Source organism: Symphalangus syndactylus, chromosome 16 (genome assembly GCF_028878055.3).
Source record: "Symphalangus syndactylus isolate Jambi chromosome 16, NHGRI_mSymSyn1-v2.1_pri, whole genome shotgun sequence".
NCBI classification, from domain to species: Eukaryota; Metazoa; Chordata; class Mammalia; order Primates; family Hylobatidae; genus Symphalangus; species Symphalangus syndactylus.
In genome coordinates, this window is record NC_072438.2 from 15,382,239 (window position 1) to 15,402,278 (window position 20,040).

General features: G+C 54.5%; 1 protein-coding gene across 3 annotated transcripts in view; it reads right to left on the reverse strand.

Annotated features, from left to right (window-relative positions):
* Window positions 1-19,912, reverse strand: part of MAN2B2 (mannosidase alpha class 2B member 2) — a 48,779-nt gene extending 28,867 nt beyond the window's left edge. The window contains exons 1-5 of one of the 3 annotated variants that reach the window (XM_055245706.2): window positions 18,296-19,912; window positions 16,921-17,067; window positions 15,124-15,229; window positions 5,615-5,787; window positions 3,333-3,448 (exon numbers count right to left, since the gene is read on the reverse strand). In XM_055245706.2, the coding sequence (XP_055101681.2) occupies window positions 3,333-3,448; window positions 5,615-5,787; window positions 15,124-15,229; window positions 16,921-17,067; window positions 18,296-18,517 (764 nt within the window). In that variant the 5' untranslated portion in view covers window positions 18,518-19,912. The remainder of the gene's footprint in view (window positions 1-3,332; window positions 3,449-5,614; window positions 5,788-15,123; window positions 15,230-16,920; window positions 17,068-18,295) is intronic. The other 2 variants (XM_063619724.1, XM_055245708.2) reach the window with 2 other exon arrangements.
* Between the last annotated feature and the right edge of the window lie 128 nt (window positions 19,913-20,040).

The following is a 20,040-nucleotide window of genomic DNA, read 5'->3' on the forward strand; positions in this document are numbered from 1 at the left end:
GGGATTACCACCATGCTCGACTTATTTTTGAAATTTGTGTAGAGATGAGGTCTTGCTCTGTGGCCCAGGCTGGTCTCAAATTCCTGGGCTCAAGCAGTCCTCCCACCTCAGCCTCCAAAAGCATTGGGATCACAGTCATCAGCCACCAGCCCTGCCACCTCTAGCCTCACCAAGCTTTAGTCTCCCTGGTAGAATGCGGAGCGAGTTGTGAGGATTAAATGAAAGTCATTTATGGAAAGGAGCTAGAAAAAGGGCTGGGCACAGAGGAGGGCTGACAAATGGCAGTGACCGCCAGCGAATCCCAACCAGCGTTCTTCACCCCCTCTGCCTTGCCTGTTGTCTTTCCTCTTCCAAGAGAGGCTAAGCACCTGGCCAGGGCAGAGTGCAGATTTGAACCCAGGGCCGTCTGACTGCACAGAGACCAAGGCTGGCTGCTGCCACCATGTGGAAGCTGTGGAGCTGGTGGCCTGAATCCAACGCTGGCTCCACTTCTGCCAGCTGTGGGACCTGGGGTGGGCTGCTGTGCCTCAGTTTCTCCTTCTGTAAGATGGGGCACTCACAGCATCTCCGTCAGGGGGCCGCTGCGAGGGTCTGTGAGGTATCACAGTGAGAATGCTCGGAACAGGGCCTGGCTCACGGTGAGTGCTCGGAACAGCCAGCCAGGAACGTGAATGTGGGTTCACTGCCTACCCTCTCTGCCCCCGGGGGTCCTGGTCCATGGCTGCACACTCCTAGTCCCCACTGAGTCTTCACCCAAAGCCTTCTGGGGAAGAAGGTGTACAGCGAGGCTAAAATCCCATGTGCTTCTTGACATCTGAGACTTGAAGGCCCCCAGGGGTCTAGGAGTCCCCTGCTGTCACCTGATAGCCCCCACCAGCAGAAAAGTCCCCTTATCTAGCTCTTCCACTATCAGTCGGACCAGCTGCACCCCACCTGGTCCTCCACCCAACAGTTTCCACCTCCCTGCCAGCTGGTGAAATTATTCAAATGAGCCACTCACGTCCTCTGCAGGAGTCGGAGGGCACCCACCCCCTTGCGGCTACACAGCTGCCCCTGCGTGTTCAGTCTGCTCCACAGTGCACCCCCATGGGGCCTTGGCGAGTGCGGTGTGAGCTGTGATTGTATGTGATAAACAGAAACTGCTGTGGATGTCACCTGTGCTGGGTAGGGTGGTGTGTATTCAACCATCTACCATTTAGGGTGAGGACCCCTCCCTCACCACGGGATGAACAGGTGATTGGACAAGAGGCAGCTCCACAAGACAAGGATGAGGAGCAATTTATTCCTGAGGCTCTCCAGGCCCCTTCCCTCTCCCACTCCTCCAGCCTTCTTTTTTTTTGAGATAGAGTCTCATTCTGTCACCCAGGCTGGAGTGCAGTCATGATCTTGGCTTGCTGCAACCTCCATCTTGCGGGTCCAAGTGACTCTCCTGCCTCAGCCTCCCAGGTAGCTGAGATTACAGGCAACGCTGCCATGCCTGGCTAATTTTTGTTTTTTGAGTAGAGACAGAGTTTTACCAGGTTGGCCAGACTGGTCTCAAACTCCTAACCTCAAGTGATCCAACTGCCTCGGCCTCCCAAAGTGCTGGGATGACAGGTGTGAGCCACCGCGCCTGGCCTCCTCCGACCTTCTTCATTGTGATCCCTGATAGGGACAAGGATGTGGAGGGGAAAGGGTGGGTGGGGACGAACCCTTGTGCCAAAGTCCTGACAACAAAGCCAGGCCACGTCAGGAACGGGTGGGGAAACATCCATGTCCGGGGGCCTTCCCCCTACATCCACAGCACCCCATCCCTGCACCTGCAGCCTGGAACCCAGCTCGCTGTCCAGGCCCAGGTGGGATAGAGGCAGGGAGGTCACTGGGATTGAGGGCAGGTGAGCTTGGAGGGTGTTAGAGAGACACTGGACAGTGCCCTGGAGGACTGTGGATGGGATGGGGTGCCGATGGATGGCTCCTGGAAGTCAGCACATTCAACTTCCTCACCTGGCAGATAAGGATTTATGAGGCCAGAGCAGAAGGGGACCTGTCATGGCCAGGAAGGAGGTTCTTGGGAACACTGATGTAAAGACCTCATCATTGACTGATTGATTGATTGATGGATGGATTGAGACAGAGTCTTCCTCTGTGGCCCAGGCTGGAGTGCAGTGGTGCAATATCGGCTTACTGCAACCTCTGCCTCCCAGGTTCAAGTGATTCTCCTGCCTCAGTCTCCCAAGTAGTTGGGATTACAGGGATGTGCCACCACACCCAGCTGATTTTTTGTGGTGGTTGTATTTTCAGTAGAGACGGGGTTTTGCCATGTTGGCCAGGCTGGTCTCAAATTCCTGACCTGAAGTGATCCACCTGCCTTGGCTTCCCAAAGTGCTGGGATTACAGGCATGAGCTACTGTGCCTGGCCTATTTTTTTTATTTTAAATAGAGACAGGGTCTCACTCTGTTGCCCAGGCTGGAGTGCAGTGGCACCATCATAGCTCACTATAACCTCCAACTCCCGGGGTTCAGGCGACCCTTCTACCTCAGCCTCCTAAGTATCTAGGATTGCATGCACCCAGCTAATTTTTAAGTTTTTGTAGAGATAGGGTCTCACGCTGAAGCCCAGGCTGGTTTTGAACTCCTGGACTCAAGTGATTGTCCTGCCTCAGCCTCCCAAAGTGCTGGGATTACAGGCATGAGGCACCGCACCCAGCCAAGACCTCATCCTTTAAACAATCCTCTGTTGGGACAGGGACTCATAACAAGAAGTAATTCAGAGTCACACAGAACTGGAGTCAAATCCTGCCTCCCCTACTTACCAGCTGGGTGACCCTGATCTGGTCACTTACCCTCTCTGAACCTCAGTTTCCACATCTGTAAAATGGGGTTGATAACCCCACCCACTCTGCTGGGGAGGCTGAAGAATGGGACACCATGTGTGGAAATGCTTAAGGAGCTCTTGTCAAAAACTGCAGAATTGGGCTGGGCGCGGCGGCTCATGCCTGTAATCCCAGCACTTTGTGAGGCCGAGGCGGGTGGATCATCTCAGGTCAGGAGTTTGAGACCAGCCTAGATAACATGGTGAAACTCCATCTCTACTAAAAAGACAAAAATTAGCTGGGCGTGGTGGTGGGCGCCTGTAATCCTAGCTACTCAGGAGGCTGAGGCGGAGGAATTGCTTGAACCCAGGAGGCGGAGTTTGCAGTGAGCCAAGATCGTGCCACTGCACTCCAGCCTGGGAGACAGAGCAGAAACTCTTGTCTTAAACAAAGAAACAAAAACAAAATTGCAGAACAGCTGCAGGGGCTGGGCAGACCCTGCTGTCTGAGATCCCAAAAGCATCGTGGAAGGGCATGTACCTGTTGGAGAAAGGGATGTGGGATGGGGTGCAGTAGCTGTATTGGTCCATGATGTGCGTGAAGATTTCCTGCTGCTCTGAGAGGGATGGGGACCCTCGCCACACGAACTGCAGCCCCTGCAAACCGAGGAGAAGAGTGAGGCTGGAGGGGCCACGTGGCTGCCCCAGCTCCACTTCCCTCAGCCCCATCTAGGTGGGTGTCTCCCACCTACCCTCACCTCGGCCCTCCCTCAGTGGTTCAAGGATGAGATCTCCCCTGCCGTTTCCTGTCTAAGACTGGTTGTGGGATTTGCCCTCCAGAAGGCATGCTTGTTCACCCCACCCACTCCTCAATGCAGGCTTTTCTCTGCCAAAGCCTGTAGAATTAGCACCTCCTACCTCTGCTTGAATACCCCCAGGTACAGGAAGCTCATTACTTCTCACCAAGTGTGCAGTTTATTTTTTATTTTTTCTGTCGCCCAGGCTGGAGTGCAGTGGTGCAATCTCGGCTCACTGAAACCTTCACCTCCTGGGTTCAAGCGATTGTCCTGCCTCAGCCTCCCGAGTAGCTGGGATTTCAGGCACCTGCTACCACGCCCGGCTAATTTTTGTATTTTTCGTAGAGACGGGGTTTCGCCATGTTGGCCAGGCTGATTTCAAACTCTTGATCTCATGTGATCTGCCCACCTCAGCCTCCCAAAGGGCTGGGATTACAGGCGTGAGCCACTCTGCCCACTGGAAATGGGGTCTTTACAGAAGTAATCAAGTTAAAATGAGGTCATTAGGGTGGGCCCTAATACAATAGGATGGGTGTCCTTAGAAAAAGGGAAAATCGGCCGGGCGCGGTGGCTCACGCTTGTAATCCCAGCACTTTGGGAGGCCGAGGCGGGCGGATCAGGAGGTCAGGAGATCAAGACCATGGTGAAACCCCGTCTCTACTAAAAATACAAAAAATTAGCCGGGCGTGGTGGCGGGCGCCTGTAGTCCCAGCTACTCGGAGAGGCTGAGGCAGGAGAATGGCGTGAACCCGGGAGGCGGAGATTGCAGTGAGCCGAGATTGCGCTACTGCACTCCAGCCTGGGTGACAGAGCGAGACTCCGTCTCAAAAAAAAAAAAAAAAAAGAAAAGAAAAAGGGAAAATTGAGACACAGACATGCACCTAGGGAAGATGATACGGGGGCACTGAGAGAAGCGGGACATCCACAAGCCAAGGAGAGAGGCCTGGAGCAGCCCCTTCCCTCGCACCTTCAGAGGGAGCGTGGCCCTGCCGACACCTTGACCCTGGACTTCCAGCCTCCAGAACCATGGGACAGTATGTTTCTATTGCTTAAGTCACCAGTCTGTGGTCCTTTGTTATGGCAGCCCCAGCAAATGATGACACCATCCCATAAGGTTGCTGTGAGGGTTAAAATAAATGCAGGATGAAGCTGGGCACCAGTGGCTCCCGCCTGTAATACCAGCACTTTGGGAGGCTAGGGGTGGGCGGATCACTTGAGGACAGGAGTTCGAGACCAGCCTGGCCGACATGGTGAAATCCCGTCTCTACAAAAAACACACAAAATTTAGCTGGGCATGGTGGCGCTCACCTGTAATCCCAGCTACTTGAGAGGCTGAGGCACAAGAATCGCTTGAACCCAGGAGGCAGAGTTTACAGTGAGCCGAGATTGTGCCGCTGCATTCCAGCCTGGGTGACAGAGCATGACTCTGTTCTCAAAAAAACAAAAAAAAACACAAAAAAACCCAAAAAACCATAACAAAAAACAAAAGGAAAGAAAAAGAAATGAAGGATGAGTAGGGCCTGGTACCAGGCCTGGCACTCCCAAGGGCACAATCGAAGGCAGCGTCTACCATGGTTGTTGTTGCTACTTAAGTCTTGTAATAGTTGCCCACACACCTGAAGAATCACAGCGTCTCTGCTAACTGTTCTCCCAGCTGCACACGCCCTGCCATTCCTCTAGTGGTCAGCCCTGCTTACTGAGTGCCATTCTGCTCTAGTCCCTGTGGGGGGCCCACAGAAGGGATCAGCCCTGCCTCAGACCCAGCTGATTGGGGATACGGGTCTGGAAGCGGGAGGCAGCCAAGCTGTGCCTGCAGCTCTGTAAGAAGCTGGGCGTACAGGGAGGGAGGCCCTCCTGGTGGAGGAGGCAACAAGAGCAAAGGTTAGGGGACAGTCCCATGGTCTATGCAGCTGCCAAGAATTTCCGAACACCCCGGCATAGAGCAGCAGCTTTCTACCACGCTCTGATCCAAGGAAGGAAGGGAGGAGCGGTCGCTGGGCGGCAGCAGACGCGGCACACCACTCACCCGGGCCTCCTGCATGGCTGCCTTCAGGTCGTAGTCGATCCGGGAGCCGAGGTGGGCATTGAAGCCCGCCAGCGCAAACAGGGTGGGGGTCGTGGCAGAGGCGCCAAACGGGTCAACGTGCCAGGAGAACTGTGGCCGGATCCCAAATGTTTCATAGAGAAACCCGTGTCCTTCTGCAAAGACAGAAACACCCTGCTGGTGCCTGGAGGGTGGGCCTGTGCCTCCCGGCCCCGTCCTCAATCCAGGGGACCCTGACCATCCAGTGGGTTGCGGTGCCAGCTACTGGGCCAGGCAGGGTCATGCAGAACTGCAGAGGTGAGGGTGTTAATTATTAACTTTTAATCGTGGTGAAGTACATGTAACATATAATTTACCACCTTAATAATTTCTAAGTGTATAGTTGAGTAGTGTTAGTACATTCACACTGTTATACAGCCACCCCCACCATCCCTTTCCAGAATGTTCTCCTCTTCCCAAATTGAAGCTCTTGTCCTCATTAAATACTAACTCCCCATGCCCCTCCCCCAGCCCCTAGCACCTACATTCTACTCCCTGACTCCATGAATTTGATGACTCTAGATATCAGTGGAATCACATAGCATCCGTCCTTCTGTGACTGGCGTATTTCACTCTGCATAATGTCCTTAAGGTTCCTGCATGTTATAGCACGTGCAGGGTTGAGGATTTTTGTGTGAACTTGGATAGAGCACTGATTTTGATGATGCTATAGAGGTCTTGGACATCACCAACAATAAAGGGTTAAAGGTGAACTTCAAACCTAAGTGTGTGGTGGTTCAAAAGACGTCCAAGGCCAGCAATGTGGCTCACGCCTGTAATCCTAGCACTTTGGGAGGCTGAGGTGGGAGGATCGCTTGAGCCCAGGAGTTTGAGACCAGCCTGGGCAATATAGTGAGACCCCATCTCTACACATGCACACAAAATCAAAAATAATTAGCCAGGCATGGTGGTGGCACATGCCTGTAGTCCCAGGTACTTGGGAGGTGGAGGCGGGAGGATCACTTGACCTCAGGAGGTTGAGGCTGCAGTGAGCCATGATCCTGTCATTGCACTTCAGTCTGGGCAACAAAGTGAGACTCTGTCTCAAAAAAAAAACAAAACAAAAAAATCCCACAAGCAAAGATGTCCATAAATTATTGCTGCTGCTTCAAGAGGTGAGGCTTAGGGCCTAGAGGGTGGCCAGACTCAGTGACTCACTTCTAACAAACACAGTGAGGCAGAAGTGCCTGTGTACCCCTGAGGAGAGAAGGTGAAGGGCACACAGCTTCTACTGTGGCTGCTCTCGCCTGCTCTCCTGGGTCACTGCTCTCAGGGGCCAGCTGCTGTGCCATGAGCAGTCACATGGTGAGGAACTGAGGCCTCCTCTCACAGCCGCGGGAGCCAGCCTGGAGTAGACCCTCCAGCCCCAGTCCAGCCTTCAGATGACACCGCCCCACCTGACTCCCAGATGGCAACTTCTCAAGAGGTCCTGAGCCAGAACTCCCTGGCTAAGCCACTCCTGAGCTCTTCACCCACAGGAGCTGTAGATATAAAATGTTTGTTTTCAGAAGTTTGGGGGCAATTTGCTACATGGAAATAGATCATGAATACAAAGGACTCCATGCCAGAATCACCCAACCATTCATTTATTCATTTATTACTCAAGAGTCACCATGGTGAACCAGATATTGGGTTCAGTGCTGCAGGGAAAAAGAAAACCCCAGACTTGTATAAGGCATTGATTAACATTCTCCAAGTCCTTCCCCCAAATATAATCTTTCTAACACCTCGAGAGATGGGTGTTATAATCTGCACTTTAAGATTGGTGAACAGTGCCTCAGAGAACTCTCATAACTGATCTAGAGTCAAACTGCCTTTCACTGGTGAACTCGCAGTCCTGGGGACCCTCGCTGAGCCTCAGATGAGGCCTGGGATGCTGGGACTGAGCAGTGGTCAGACCTATGAGCAAGGCCAAGACAGGGCAGGGGACGACTGTGGGAGGTGAGGAGTGGGGCTGGCGTCAGGTGCACAGCGGAGGTGAGAGGGGATTGGGGGGAGCGTGGGCTAGGAGTGTGGGTAGAGGCTGTGCATGTGTAAGCAGAGAGGATGGAGAAGGAGCAGCCAGAGGGTGGGGGGAGCACAGGGGGAGTGCCAGCTGCAGGATGAAGGAAGGAGCGGGCAATAGCACCGCACTGAGAGGAGCCAGGAGCTCTGGAGGGTATGGCCTCGCACCAGACAGGGCAGCTGGTGGGGGCAGGCTGAAGGCTGCCAAGTCAGCACCCCTTTTTCACTCGCAGAACCTTCCCTCTGTTCAGGGGGCACCATGCCCAGCCTCAAGGGATGAATCACAGATGATCTAAGCCAAATGTGGCACGCTCACTCCCTCCTGTCAGATATTGGTTCTGTCTTCTGGCAGCTGGAGGGGCATTGTTAAGTAATGAACTGGGAGGCCGTCAGGCTGAGCCAGCTCCAGGCCTCTAGTTCCTCTGTCAGCAAACCCAAATCCAACTCAGTGTAAACAGGAAAAGACAACTTAAGCTTGACCCATTGGAAACTGCCAGCCAACCTCTAACTAGGGACTTTTCAATGTAGGCAAATCTTTTCTTTGTCTTGCTTTCAGGAGCACCTTATAGAAGTTTCCCCCTCATATTCTCTTAGTGGAGCCATGAACTGCTCACAGTCTAGTACTTCCTGATTCAGGAATCACTGTTTGTTCAAATAAATGCTAACATTTTAGCGTGTCTAAGTTTATCCAACAGAATAGACTATGGGTATAGAAAGCCCCCTCTCTTCCTTTTACTGCCTTGAATGTGGTGTCTGGTAACATGATGCCTGGAGCTATGGCAGCCACATTGTGACCACAAGGGTAAGGACATGAGAATCACAGATATCAAGGTACTGCAGAACCAGTCCCAAACTATCCCCATCTTGTTGTTAAGTAAACAGTAAATCTTGTTAAGTAAAGTCACTTTGTTGCAGGTAGTTAGACAAGCATGAGTGGGGCAGGGGAGAGCTCTTCTCCCACTCACTAGGAATGTTGGGTGATGGTTTGGCAATTATCACATTGCCTCTCTAAAAGTGAGAAATTGGCAGCCGGCACTAGGGAGAGGGCATTTCCTGATGGTCCACACCTGTTGCACTAACATGTTAATTGAATGCAGGTGCCAGGGAGATGCAACTTCTCAAGCAGTTGCATTAAGAGACAAAATGGCAGAGTTTGACCTTCCAGGGGTACTCCACAGGAAAAGGGAAGAAAGCGTCGGATGGGCATGCGTGCAACTTCCTAAACACACTGCGTGTGCTCACCTCCCAAGGGTAAGGAGGGCACTGTGCGTGCAGGTAGCCCAGCCTAAGGGAAGAATCATGGGAAAGGGGACCAGCCTATAAAGTCCTAGGATCGAGGATCAACACAGCACTTGACCTTCACGAGCCCACTTGGGACTCTTCCAAGCATACTTTCCTTTCTTTCTCGTTTTAAAGCCTTTTTAAATAAACTTCCACTTCTGCTCTGAAACATGCCTCAGTCTCTTTTTCTGCCTTATGCCCCTCAGTCGAATTCTTTCTTTCGAGGAGGCAAGAACTGAGGTTGCTGCACACCTGTACGGATTAACTGCTGGTAACTTGGATACCTTCCACCAGTAACAGCTTTACTCAGGTTTTCCGGCCGTCCAGCAGAAAGCATTCCTGAGACTTCAGGGTGATTCATGACCAAAACTGTTAATTGGCCTCCGATATACATTCTGTCCTTCTTCCTTTTAGTAACAGAACCACACACTTCTTCTTGGTTTTAGTAGGGCAAATGGACTCCCAGCCAGAGACTACATTCCCTAGCCTCCTTTGCAACTGGTAGAGGTCACATGATGCCACTTTGGCCAATGGATTGGGAGCAAAATAGACTCTATTCCCCAGCAGTCCCTGCGGTTGAGGGAGGCCATGTGACTAAGTTCTGGCCAATGGAAATGTGAGGAGTGATGTGGGCAGGTTCTAGGTCGCCTTTTACAAGGAAGCTGCCTGCCCTGGCTCCACCATTCCCTATTCCCTAGCTGCTGGAAGGACAACTTAGTGGGGTGAGCCAGCCTAGACTGCAACTCAGGCAGGCAACACTGTGGGGGATGGCTGAGCATCAAGATGGAAGCAACCTGGATCCCTGGGTCACTCCATGGAGCAGAGCCACCCAATCACCAGAGTGGCCTGCACTGCAGACTTCCACAGGAGAGAAACACACCTTCCTTCTTGTTGGAGTCACTTGGTCTCTGTTCAAGCTGCTGAACCAGTATCCTCATCAGTATAATGACCAAGCCACAAGCAAGTTCACTAGCATGTGGAGGGCAGAGGCCAGGCTGCAGGGGCTGAGGGTGAAGTAGTGGGAGGTGGTGGAGGGTGAAGGAGTGGTGGGAATAAATGTCACTACAGCCTGAGCTGGAGGGGCTTGCTTTACGATCATGTTGAGGTCAGGAGTTCAAGACCAGCCTGGGCAACATAGTGGACCCCATCTTAAAAAAAAAATTTGAAGAGAGACAATTTAAGTGTGTTTTTAATACTGCTGGGGGCTGGGCTTGGTGGCTCACGTCTGTAATCCTAGCATTTTGGGAGGCCAAGGTGGGTGGATCACTTGAGGTCAGGAGTTCAAGACCAGCCTGGCCAACATGTTGAAATCCCTGTCTTTACTAAAAATATGAAAATTGGCTGGGCATGGTGGTGCACGCCCGTACTCCCAGTTACCCAGGAGACTGAGGCATAAGAATTGCTTGAACCCACGTGGCAGAGATTGCAGTGAGCCGAGATTGCGCCACTGCACTCCAGCCTGAGTGACAGTGAGACTCTGTCTAACAACAACAACAACAGCAACAACTAAATACTGCTGGAAGGAGTCAGAGAGACAAGAGAAGGTAGAAGAGAGTCCGTGACCCAGGAGAGGGATCGTGGATTGAGTGGGAGGGGAGTGGGTTTGGGGACAGGGCTGAGAGCTTGGGTTTGAATGGCCAGGACAGCAGTGGTCATCCGGGATGGCCCAAGGTGTCTCCTTGACTCTCACCTGGACCCTTTGCCTCTCAGCACCTCTGAGGCGGGAGCTGGGCTCTCTCCCCTCAGGATAGGGGTGAGGGGTTCTTTCCCTCTGGCACCTACCACTCTGCCGGGCCTCCGCTAAACATCCCAGCTGGGAAGGTGTCCCCTCAGGGAGGGGCATGAAAGCTCTTAGCCCCGGGGGCCGCTGCCCACACCCAGCTTTTCCCTGTCACTACAGTGCTGGGAACAAATGCTTTTCCCCTCACTAGAAATGTCACATCTAAAATTAAGGTGGTGTTGGCGTGCCTGCCGGGAGCAGGAGTTGGGGAGGTAAAGGCTGGAAAGGTGAGCTCACGGGCAGGCCCAGTGCCCCAGGCCCCGGCGGGCAGCCAGGAGTGGGTCTTGGTTGAGGAGATGCTTTGGCACCCCAGATACCCAAAGAAGAAGGTCAGAGGTCTAGAGCCTGCACCAGCCTGCTCCTGTCTTCCTTTGCTGTCCAGGGCCTGCCTCGAGGCAGGGGCTCCACCAAGGTGAGATGGAGGACAAAGGGCCCGGAAGCAGTGAGGGGTGATCCAGCCCCTCTTACCCCAACATATCTGAGAAAACCAGCCCAGTGTGGACATAATTCACAGCCAGAATGCCTGGGACATCTGAGCTGGGCGGTCTGAAAAGACCACCCAGGGAGTCCGATACACATGCTCTTCCCCCACCCTAGGGACTACAAGTTAAGGAAAAAGCCCGGGCCCAGCACACGTGGGCTTGAGCACCAGTTCTGCTACCTACTGCATATATACAAATCCCGCATCTCTCAGTACCTCAGTTTCCTCATCTGTCAAATGGGGCTGTGAACAGTACCACTTGCTACCAGGCTGTTCTGAGGCAACTAAGGTAGCAGATGGGAAAGGGCTTGGCTCAGCCACCAGGGAGAGGGGCTCAGCCACAAGTAACCTTCCTGACTCGGCCGGGCTAGAGTTGGATCTGGGTCCCATCACTTAGCTGGTGGTGGGCACATTTTGATAGCATTTGAGCCTCAAACTTCTCTACAAATAAGCATTTGTAAGATTACCCATCTACCAGATTGCCCTGAGGACTGAAAAAAAATACGTGTACATCTTGTACCTAGAACAAGGTGGTTATCATGAAAGAAACCCAAGTGTCTGTCCCCTGAGGGCCCCATGAGCTTGGGCAGGTTTGGAAATGGAGCCTCACAACGCCCGCTCTCTCTTGTGTCTCTGGAGGCTCTTCCTTCCCCAGAGCGACACAGCAGGGCAGTTCAGCACCCACCCCTTGCCCAGCCTTGCCCAGTGAGCAGTGGTCTGGGCCAGACCCTATGCTGGGTGCTGAGATGAGTCAGATGGGGGTACCTGCCAGGGGCATCTTGAGGTTCAGCAGTTAAGGGGGGAGGTGACACAGAACTGCAAAGACTCAGAGATTTCCTGCGGGAGGGGCTTCTCAGCTGCATCTTGAGGAGGAAGGTGGAGAATGAGGGGGAGCACTGTGTGAAATGGCACAGGTGAGAAACAGCCCCAGAGCCTCGTCGCTGGTGCGGGGCAGGAGGCAGGTGGGGGACACGCCTACAGCGTCACAAGTGCCCTGGCAGTGGGCTTGTGAGGGGGTGTGGGGGAAATCTGTTGGGATAGATCCCTTGCCCACACTTCACATGGGGGAGTGAAAGAGCAGGGGCTCTGGAGTCAGGGAGCCACAGCAGGCGGCTGAGGGCAAGGTGCTCACTCTGAGCCTCGCTCTCCTGCCCTGTTACCTCTGGGCCTGTGAGGATGCAGGGGGACAAGCAGTGGCTGGGCTACTGGCCACAGGAGGAATTCTGTCTGTAGGGCTGTGTCCACCACGCCTCCTTCTCGTGGAAGGGCAAGTCTAGGACTTGAGCAAAGTCCAGACGTAAGGCAGTAAGAAACTGAGACAGGGGAACACTCCAGATTACAGACGAGAAAAGGGAGAGTGCCAAAAACATCCTTTGACAACATTGCACTCCACCTGGATGTTTTACAAATGGGGAAATCAGGGCCCATGCTGTAGTGGAGTGACTGCGGACTTGGAGCTTCAGTCCCTAGGCCTGGACTTAAGTCCTGGCCATCTACTCTGGAGAGAGTCACTGCATTTCTTTGGATCTCAGTTTCTACATCCACAAAATGAAACTGGGCATCACCATGCCTCACCATCAGCCTGCCATTAGGATTGGCTGGGGTGTCACTGTGAAAGACATTTGGTAAATGGTGAGTAGAGTGCCCCACAGCACCGTGGGTGCTGGTGCTGAGGACGGTGGACACGATGGTGAGGGAGATGGTCGTGGTGGTGGTGGTGGTGGTGATTGTGGAGGTGATGGTAGTAATGGATGTGGTGATGGTGGTGGTGACAGTGATGGGTGGTGATCATGGCGATAGTGTTTAGGGGGTGGTGGTGGTGATGGTAGTGGTAGTAATGGTCATGATGGTGGTGGTGGTGGTGGTGGTGGTGATGGTAGTGGTAGTGATGGTCATCATGGTGGTGGTGGTGGTGGTGATGGTAGTGGTAGTAATTGTCACTGTAGTGGTGAAGATGATGGTGGTAGTGGTGATGGTGGTGATGGTAGTGGTAGTAACAGTAGTGGTAGTGGTGGTCATAGTGGTGGTGAAGGGTGGTGATGGTGATGGTGGTGGTGGTGGTTGTGATAGTAGTAATGGTCATTGTGGTGGTGAAGGGTGGTGATAGTGATGGTGGTGGTGGTAGTGGAGGTGGTGGTGGTGGTGGGAGATGGTGATGGTGGTGGTTGTGATAGTAGTAGTAACGGTCATTGTGGTGGCGAAGGGTGGTGATAGTGATGGCGGTGGTGGTGGTGGTGGTGATGGTAGTGGTAGTGATGGTTATTGTGGTGGTGAAGGGTGGTGGTGGTGATGGTGATGGTGGTGGTTGTGATAGTAGTAGTAATGGTCATTGTGGTGGTGAAGGGTGGTGATAGTGATGGTGGTGGTGGTGGTGATAGTGATGGTGGTGATAGTGGTGGTGGTAGTGGTAGTGATGGTGGTGGTGGTAGCAGTGGTGGTGGTGGTGGTGATGGTAGTGGTAGTGATGGTTATTGTGGTGGTGAAGGGTGGTGGTGATGGTGGTGGTGGTGGTGGTGATGGTGGTGGTTGTGATAGTAGTAGTAATGGTCATTGTGGTGGTGAAGGGTGGTGGTAGTGATGGTGGTGGTGGTAGCAGTGGTGGTGGTGGTGATGATAGTGGTAGTGATGGTCATCATGGGGGTGAAGGGTGGTGGTGGTGGTGGTGATGGTAGTGGTAGTGATGGTCATCGTGGTGGTGAAGGGTGATGGTGGTGGTGGTGGTGGTCATCATGGTGGTGGTGGTGGTGGTGGTGATGGTGGTGGTAGTGATGGTCATCATGGTGGTGGTGGTGGTGGTGGTGGTGGTGATGGTGGTGGTGGTGGTGATGGTAGTGGTAGTGATGGTTATTGTGGTGGTGGTGGTGGTGGTGGTGATGGTGGTGGTGGTGGTGGTGGTGGTGGTGGTAGTGGTAGTGATGGTCATCATGGTGGTGGTGGTGGTGATGGTAGTGGTAGTGATGGTCATCGTGGTGGTGGTGGTGATGGTGGTGGTGGTGGTGATGGTAGTGGTCGTGATGGTCATCGTGGTGGTGTAGGGTGATGGTGGTGGTGGTGGTGGTCATCATGGTGGTGGTGGTGGTGGTGGTGGTGGTGGTGATGGTGGTGGTGGTGGTGGTCATCATGGTGGTGGTGGTGGTGGTGGTGGTGATGGTGGTGGTGGTGGTGGTGGTGGTGGTGATGGTGGTGGTGGTGGTAGTGGTAGTGATGGTCATCATGGTGGTGGTGGTGGTGGTGGTGGTGATGGTGGTGGTGGTGGTGGTGATGGTAGTGGTAGTGATGGTCATCATGGTGGTGGTGGTGGTGGTGGTGGTGGTGGTGGTGGTGATGGTAGTGGTAGTGATGGTCATCATGGTGGTGAAGGGTGGTGGTGGTGGCGGTGGTGATGGTAGTGGTAGTGATGGTCATCGTGGTGGTGGTGGTGGTAGTCATGCTCATTGTGGTGCTGAAGGTGGTAGTGGTAGTCATGATGAAGGTGGTGATTGTGATGGAAGGCAGCAAACATTTATTGAGCATTTACTAGGGAACCCACATCCTACTAAAGTGCTTTATTTGAATTATCCCATTTAATACTCACAACAACCCTTTGAGGTAGGTATTACCATCAAACTCATTTTATCTATGAGGAAACTGAAGTTACATTCCTTTCCAGGGTCACAGAGGAAGGAATTGGCAGAGACAGGATATACTGAGACCGTCTGACTCCAGAATCCATGCTCTTCACCCCTATGTTCAACTTCCTCGGTGAGGCATGAATATGGCACTAGCAAATCACTGTTTTCACTGGTTAAGGTCCCCCCAGCCCACTAAGAGGGGCAGACAGAGCTCAGAACCTGGGGGCTCTGATACCACGTCCCAGCCCCACTGGAGGTCCTGAGGGACCCTGGGTGCAGGGTAGGGTGGTCAAACCTGTGAGCTGCAGGATCTGGTCATCAAGGTGCGTCACGGCCTCGTCATGCATGACCTGGCCTCCGATGACAAATTCCAGGCGTCCTTCCTCCAGGAGCTGGCGGACCTTGACATGGGCAGGCAGAGAGAAAAAAGCCAGTTACAGCTCCTGAGCATGGCTGGGTCTGTGGGGGACACGCCTACAGCGCCACACGCCCTGTATAAAACTCCCCATCCTTGCTTACTCTGCAAAAGCAGGGCACTGTCTGTCCTGGCCCACACTGTGTCCCCACCACCTAGAAATCATGCAGCCCTCAGGTGGCATTTGAGATATATATTTGTATATATCAGATTTTCTTAAATCTTATTTTACTAAATAATTCTAAACTTTAGAAAAGTTTCAGGAATAGAACAAAGAGCTCCCATATCCTTTCCCAAGGTTCACTCATCACTATCATTTTTAACCTATTTGCTTAACATCCCCGTCTCTACACACATAACATCTTTGTTCCACCTTTGTTGCTAATCAAGTCAGCAACAGCATGCCCTTGACGCCACACACCTCAGTATGTGTACACACAGCTGTTTATAGGCTGTGCCTTTGGTTTGTTTCTTAAGGTGCACTATTTGTAGATCATTCACTCAACAAATGTTAAGTGGGCACTTACTACACAACCAGCACTGTTCAGGCACTGGGGGTTCAGCAGTGAATGAAGTAGGCAAAAATTCCCGCTTTCAGGGAACCCTGCCACAAGTTTCCTGCCCAGGTCTTCACTGGGCCATGCAGGCCATGCTTCTCTTTGAGGGCTAGGAGACAGACCACTGGGTTTGGTGGGGTCCACCTGAAGAAGCATGGGACGCCCACAGGATACCTTGGAAAGGCCTGCCTCGAGTCAGGCATGCCTGGCTCAGAATCCCACCTGCCGCTTACAAGCTGTGTGACTGCAGGCCAGTGGCCTGCCCTCTCTGAACCTGGAACGTCTCTTTAACTTGAGGTAACAACCCCACTATCTGGCAGCATCAAGTGGCCATTGGATGTCCGGCTCCTTCCTGTGACTCTGGCAGGACCTGGTGGACACCCTGCTCTCCCTTCTCCACTTTACTCCCTTGAGCAAGTCACTTGGCATCTCTGAACCTTTTGTTCAGCAACTGTTCTGAAAGCGGGTGGATACGGGGGAGGAAACTAAGAACCCCCGAGTATCATCCTGCGTGCTCACGCCAGGGCTTCATTCTTGGCATGACCCTTCTGCAATGAGGCAGTCACCCCCGCTTAATAGAAGTGGAATCTGCGGGTCGCAGGGGCTAGTTGTGTCCCCCGGTGCGGGGACAGGATGGGACCCAGGCTGCGTTACTGTGCAGTGGGGACTCTGACTCTCCATGCTGTATGAAGCAACCTGCTGCCTACCTCGAACCACAGGGACTATCGCACCCTCATCAAGGGTCATCAGACCCTGGGCCCAGGGGCCAGGCAGATAACACAAATGAGAGAAGAGGGTGAGGGCTCAGGGACACCTGGGATGCCTGGTGTCAGGAGGCACCACTGACTTAGTGCACTTCCGTGCCAGCTGGGTTGCCAGAGCTGGCAGTTTTTTCAAGAATAGACAGAAATTCAGGATTAAATTGAAAGCAATCTCTCCCAGGCATGGAACTGACCATAAACCTTGATCTAAACAAGGCCTGTGAATAGCCTGGTGGGGTTTTGGCCCTGTGGTTTATGCCAGCCTGGCCCTGGCCCTGGCTAGAACTGCCCCATTGAGTTTTCCACCTGGGTCTTTGCCAGGACACTGGGCCAGCTGTGTCACCTGGTGACCTTGTTACCTGGTGTTTCTGCTGGTCTGAGGCGACGCCATCCCACCACAGCCGGAAAAACTCCTGCTCCACAGCGATGAACCGGCGCTGCTGGCCGCGGGCCAGCTCTTCCACCACTGAGGTGTAGACATTGGCGGCGTACGCCCGCATACTTTCCTGGGGAGGGGACAGCATCATGCCAGCCCTGGTCCAACAAGACCAAGTGACCCTGGGGCCCCTGCCATTCGCCGGGTGCGTCTGCATGGGGTTGGGGGCTCTGCCCTTCCTTCCCTGCTGCTCACCCCCCACACAGCTATTAGGCACCGGCTCCATACCAGGCTCTCTCCACTGGATGGGATCGTGCTCTCCTTGGGGAGAGGGACTGGGAAACAGACACCCTGCATGGGCAGAGACACGTGCCCTCCCAGCCCAGGGGTCAGGGACAGCTTCCCAGAGGGGTGAGCAAGCTGGGCCTTGAGCGTGCAATTGTGGGGGCTGGGCCCTGAGTGTGCCATTGAGGGGCAGCACAGGAAAGTCTTAGGCCCCAGTGGGGGTGTGGTCCAGTGACCCCAAAGGGGCCTGCTGGGGCTGAAATGATGAAAGCTGGTGCTGAGAGGAGGAGCTCCCCAGGCTGTCCCTGGCATCTAGGCATCTGCCTCCCCAAGGCTAGGAGCTTCAAGGACCACAGCTGTAGTGTGTTCCCATCCAAGTCCCCAGGGCCTGCACACAGGGTGCCCACAGAGTGCTTAAATGAATGGAAGGAGCACCGAGCAGGGAGTCAGGAGGCATGGGGGTTACTCCCAAGCGACCTTGGGCAAGGCAGCAACCCTCTCTGGGCCTTGGTTTTCTCCTCTGGAAACTGGCTGTAGTGGGCATGCTTCCCCTACCCTTTACAGATGGGGAAACTGAGGCTCAGGGACCAAAGCCCCTCGCCCAAGGTCTTGAGCAGAACCAGGAGGTGACCACAGGTCCACCTTCACTCCTGTCCTGGGGGGTGGAGGACGCAGAGCTGGCCTCCAATATTCAGCCCCGCAGGGGACCAGCCCAGCCCCTTCCCAGCGGGCACCTGACATCCACCTGCTCTGAAGGCAGCCCCACCCTCTCCTGCTCCAGGCTTCCCTGGAAAATGGGTTACCGCCGTCAACCCCCAAGCCCCTCCGCAGCCGGGAATGCAGGGGCCCCTCCAATTTGCACCACCCTCCAGAAGGGGAAATGGGGGTTCAGAGGCAGGAAGTGACTGGCCCGAAGTTAGCGACGCAACCAGTCAATAGCAGCGTGGGGTCCTGAACCCACTGAGCCTCCTTCTGCGCCGGCATCGGGCCCCGGGACGCAAACCCACACTCGGATCCCGCGGGGAGAGGGAAGCTGCAGCCTCAGGGACGCGCGGGGCGTCGTCAGCACCTACCTGCACAGTGTAGACCCAGCCCACGTCCATGTGGCTGTGGGGCACCACGAAGGCCCGGATGGGGCCGGCGGACTGGACCCCCGGCGGTCGCAGCAACAGCAGCGGTGCCAGCAGCGGCAGCCAGCACAGCTGCCCCATCCCTGCGGCGGGCCGGGAAGGTGCCAGGCCCACTTCCGCGTCCGCGAGGGGCGGGGCGGCCGCGCGGGCGGGGACGCGGCCCATTGGCTAAGGGCGGGGGCGGGGCCCATTGGTTGCTGGCTGGACGCCCACCTCCAGAAGCTCGGGAAGGGGGAGCTGGAGGCGCGGGGCCCGCGGCGGGGCAGGGCGCCTGCTCTTTGCGGTTTAGCTCTCCATCCCCGTCTCCAGCTTTCTGGCCTTCCCTCCCTGTCCATCCTTTCAGCTCCATCTCCCCCAAGCCTGTCAGATCTCCCCTAACCAGAGGAGACCCCTCCTCGCCCAAAGCCCACGCTCTGGTGGTGCCTCTCGGAGCGTGTGCTTCTTCGCAATACCTGCATCCCACCCTTTGGACTCCGCTCCGGGACTCTGAGGCTGCTGTGCAAAATTCAGCTCAGCACGGACCCTGTGAGCTCTGCCACCAGGAACCTTCCCTGACAACCCTTTCCCGCCTCTCCCTCGCGTGGAAACACCATCTGGGCGGCGCCATGGGGGCTTGTTATGGGACTGTCTCCTTTTTTTTTGGACAGGATCTCACTCTGTCTCCCAGGCCCGAGTGCAGTGGTGCGATCAGGGCTCACTGCAGCCTTGACCTCCTGGGCCCAAGTGATCCTCCCATCTAAGCCTCCTGAGTAGCTGGGACCATAGGGGTACACTGCCACGCCCAGCTAATTAAAAAAAATTTGTAGAGATGAGGGCCTCACTATGTTGCCCAGGCTGATCCCAAACTCCTGAGCTCAAGCGATCCTCCTGCCTCCGCCTCTCAAAGTGCTGGGATTACAGGCATAAACCACCATGCCTGGCTCAACTGTCTCCATTTTAAGGAGGAGAACTGGCTTTCAGAGATAGTAACTGACTTGTCCGAGATCACGCAGTTAGTGGAGGAGCCAAGAGAAGCTTTCTGGGTTACTGGATGGTGACCTGGGGCGACATAGGTAACCTCGCTGAGCCTCAGTGAAATGGGTCCGATAGAGGAGCTGTGAACAAAGTGAGGATGCACCCAGGCTGAGAGCATGAGCACAGCACCCCTTGCCTGCACTCAGGGGAGGTGCGGTCGCATTGGTGCAGCCTATTGGGGACTGTTGCCTGGAGTCAGCCCTGTCCACTACTCCCTGCCCCAGAAAGCAAAGGTCTGTGGCTTGGGGTTTACTGTCTGAGAATCACATGGCTGTGCCCCTGCCTGGCATTTCCTAGCGGAGCCAGAGCTGCAGCTCTGAGCAAAAGTGCTGGTCCTCTTGCCCATTATGTAACAAACGGAAACTGAGAACAAGTTCTCCAAGCAGGTCTGCCTCCTCCTTCTGTCCTGCCCACCCCCTGGGGACCCCTGCATCCCCACAGCCTCAGGTCAGATGCTCTGAGTCTGAGGTGGACAGTACTCACTAACACATGTCCCCATGGCCGGCCAGGCTCACAGCTGGACTCCACTCTCCAGCCTCTGCATCCGGGTGAGGCCACGTCGCTAAGTGCTAGCCAATGGGATGGGTGGGGGCGGGCACTGTGCTCCTTTTCCAGGCTGGCCGGCCCCTAACAACCTCCTGTAGGTGAGACCTGCTCTCTTCCTCACCCACTGC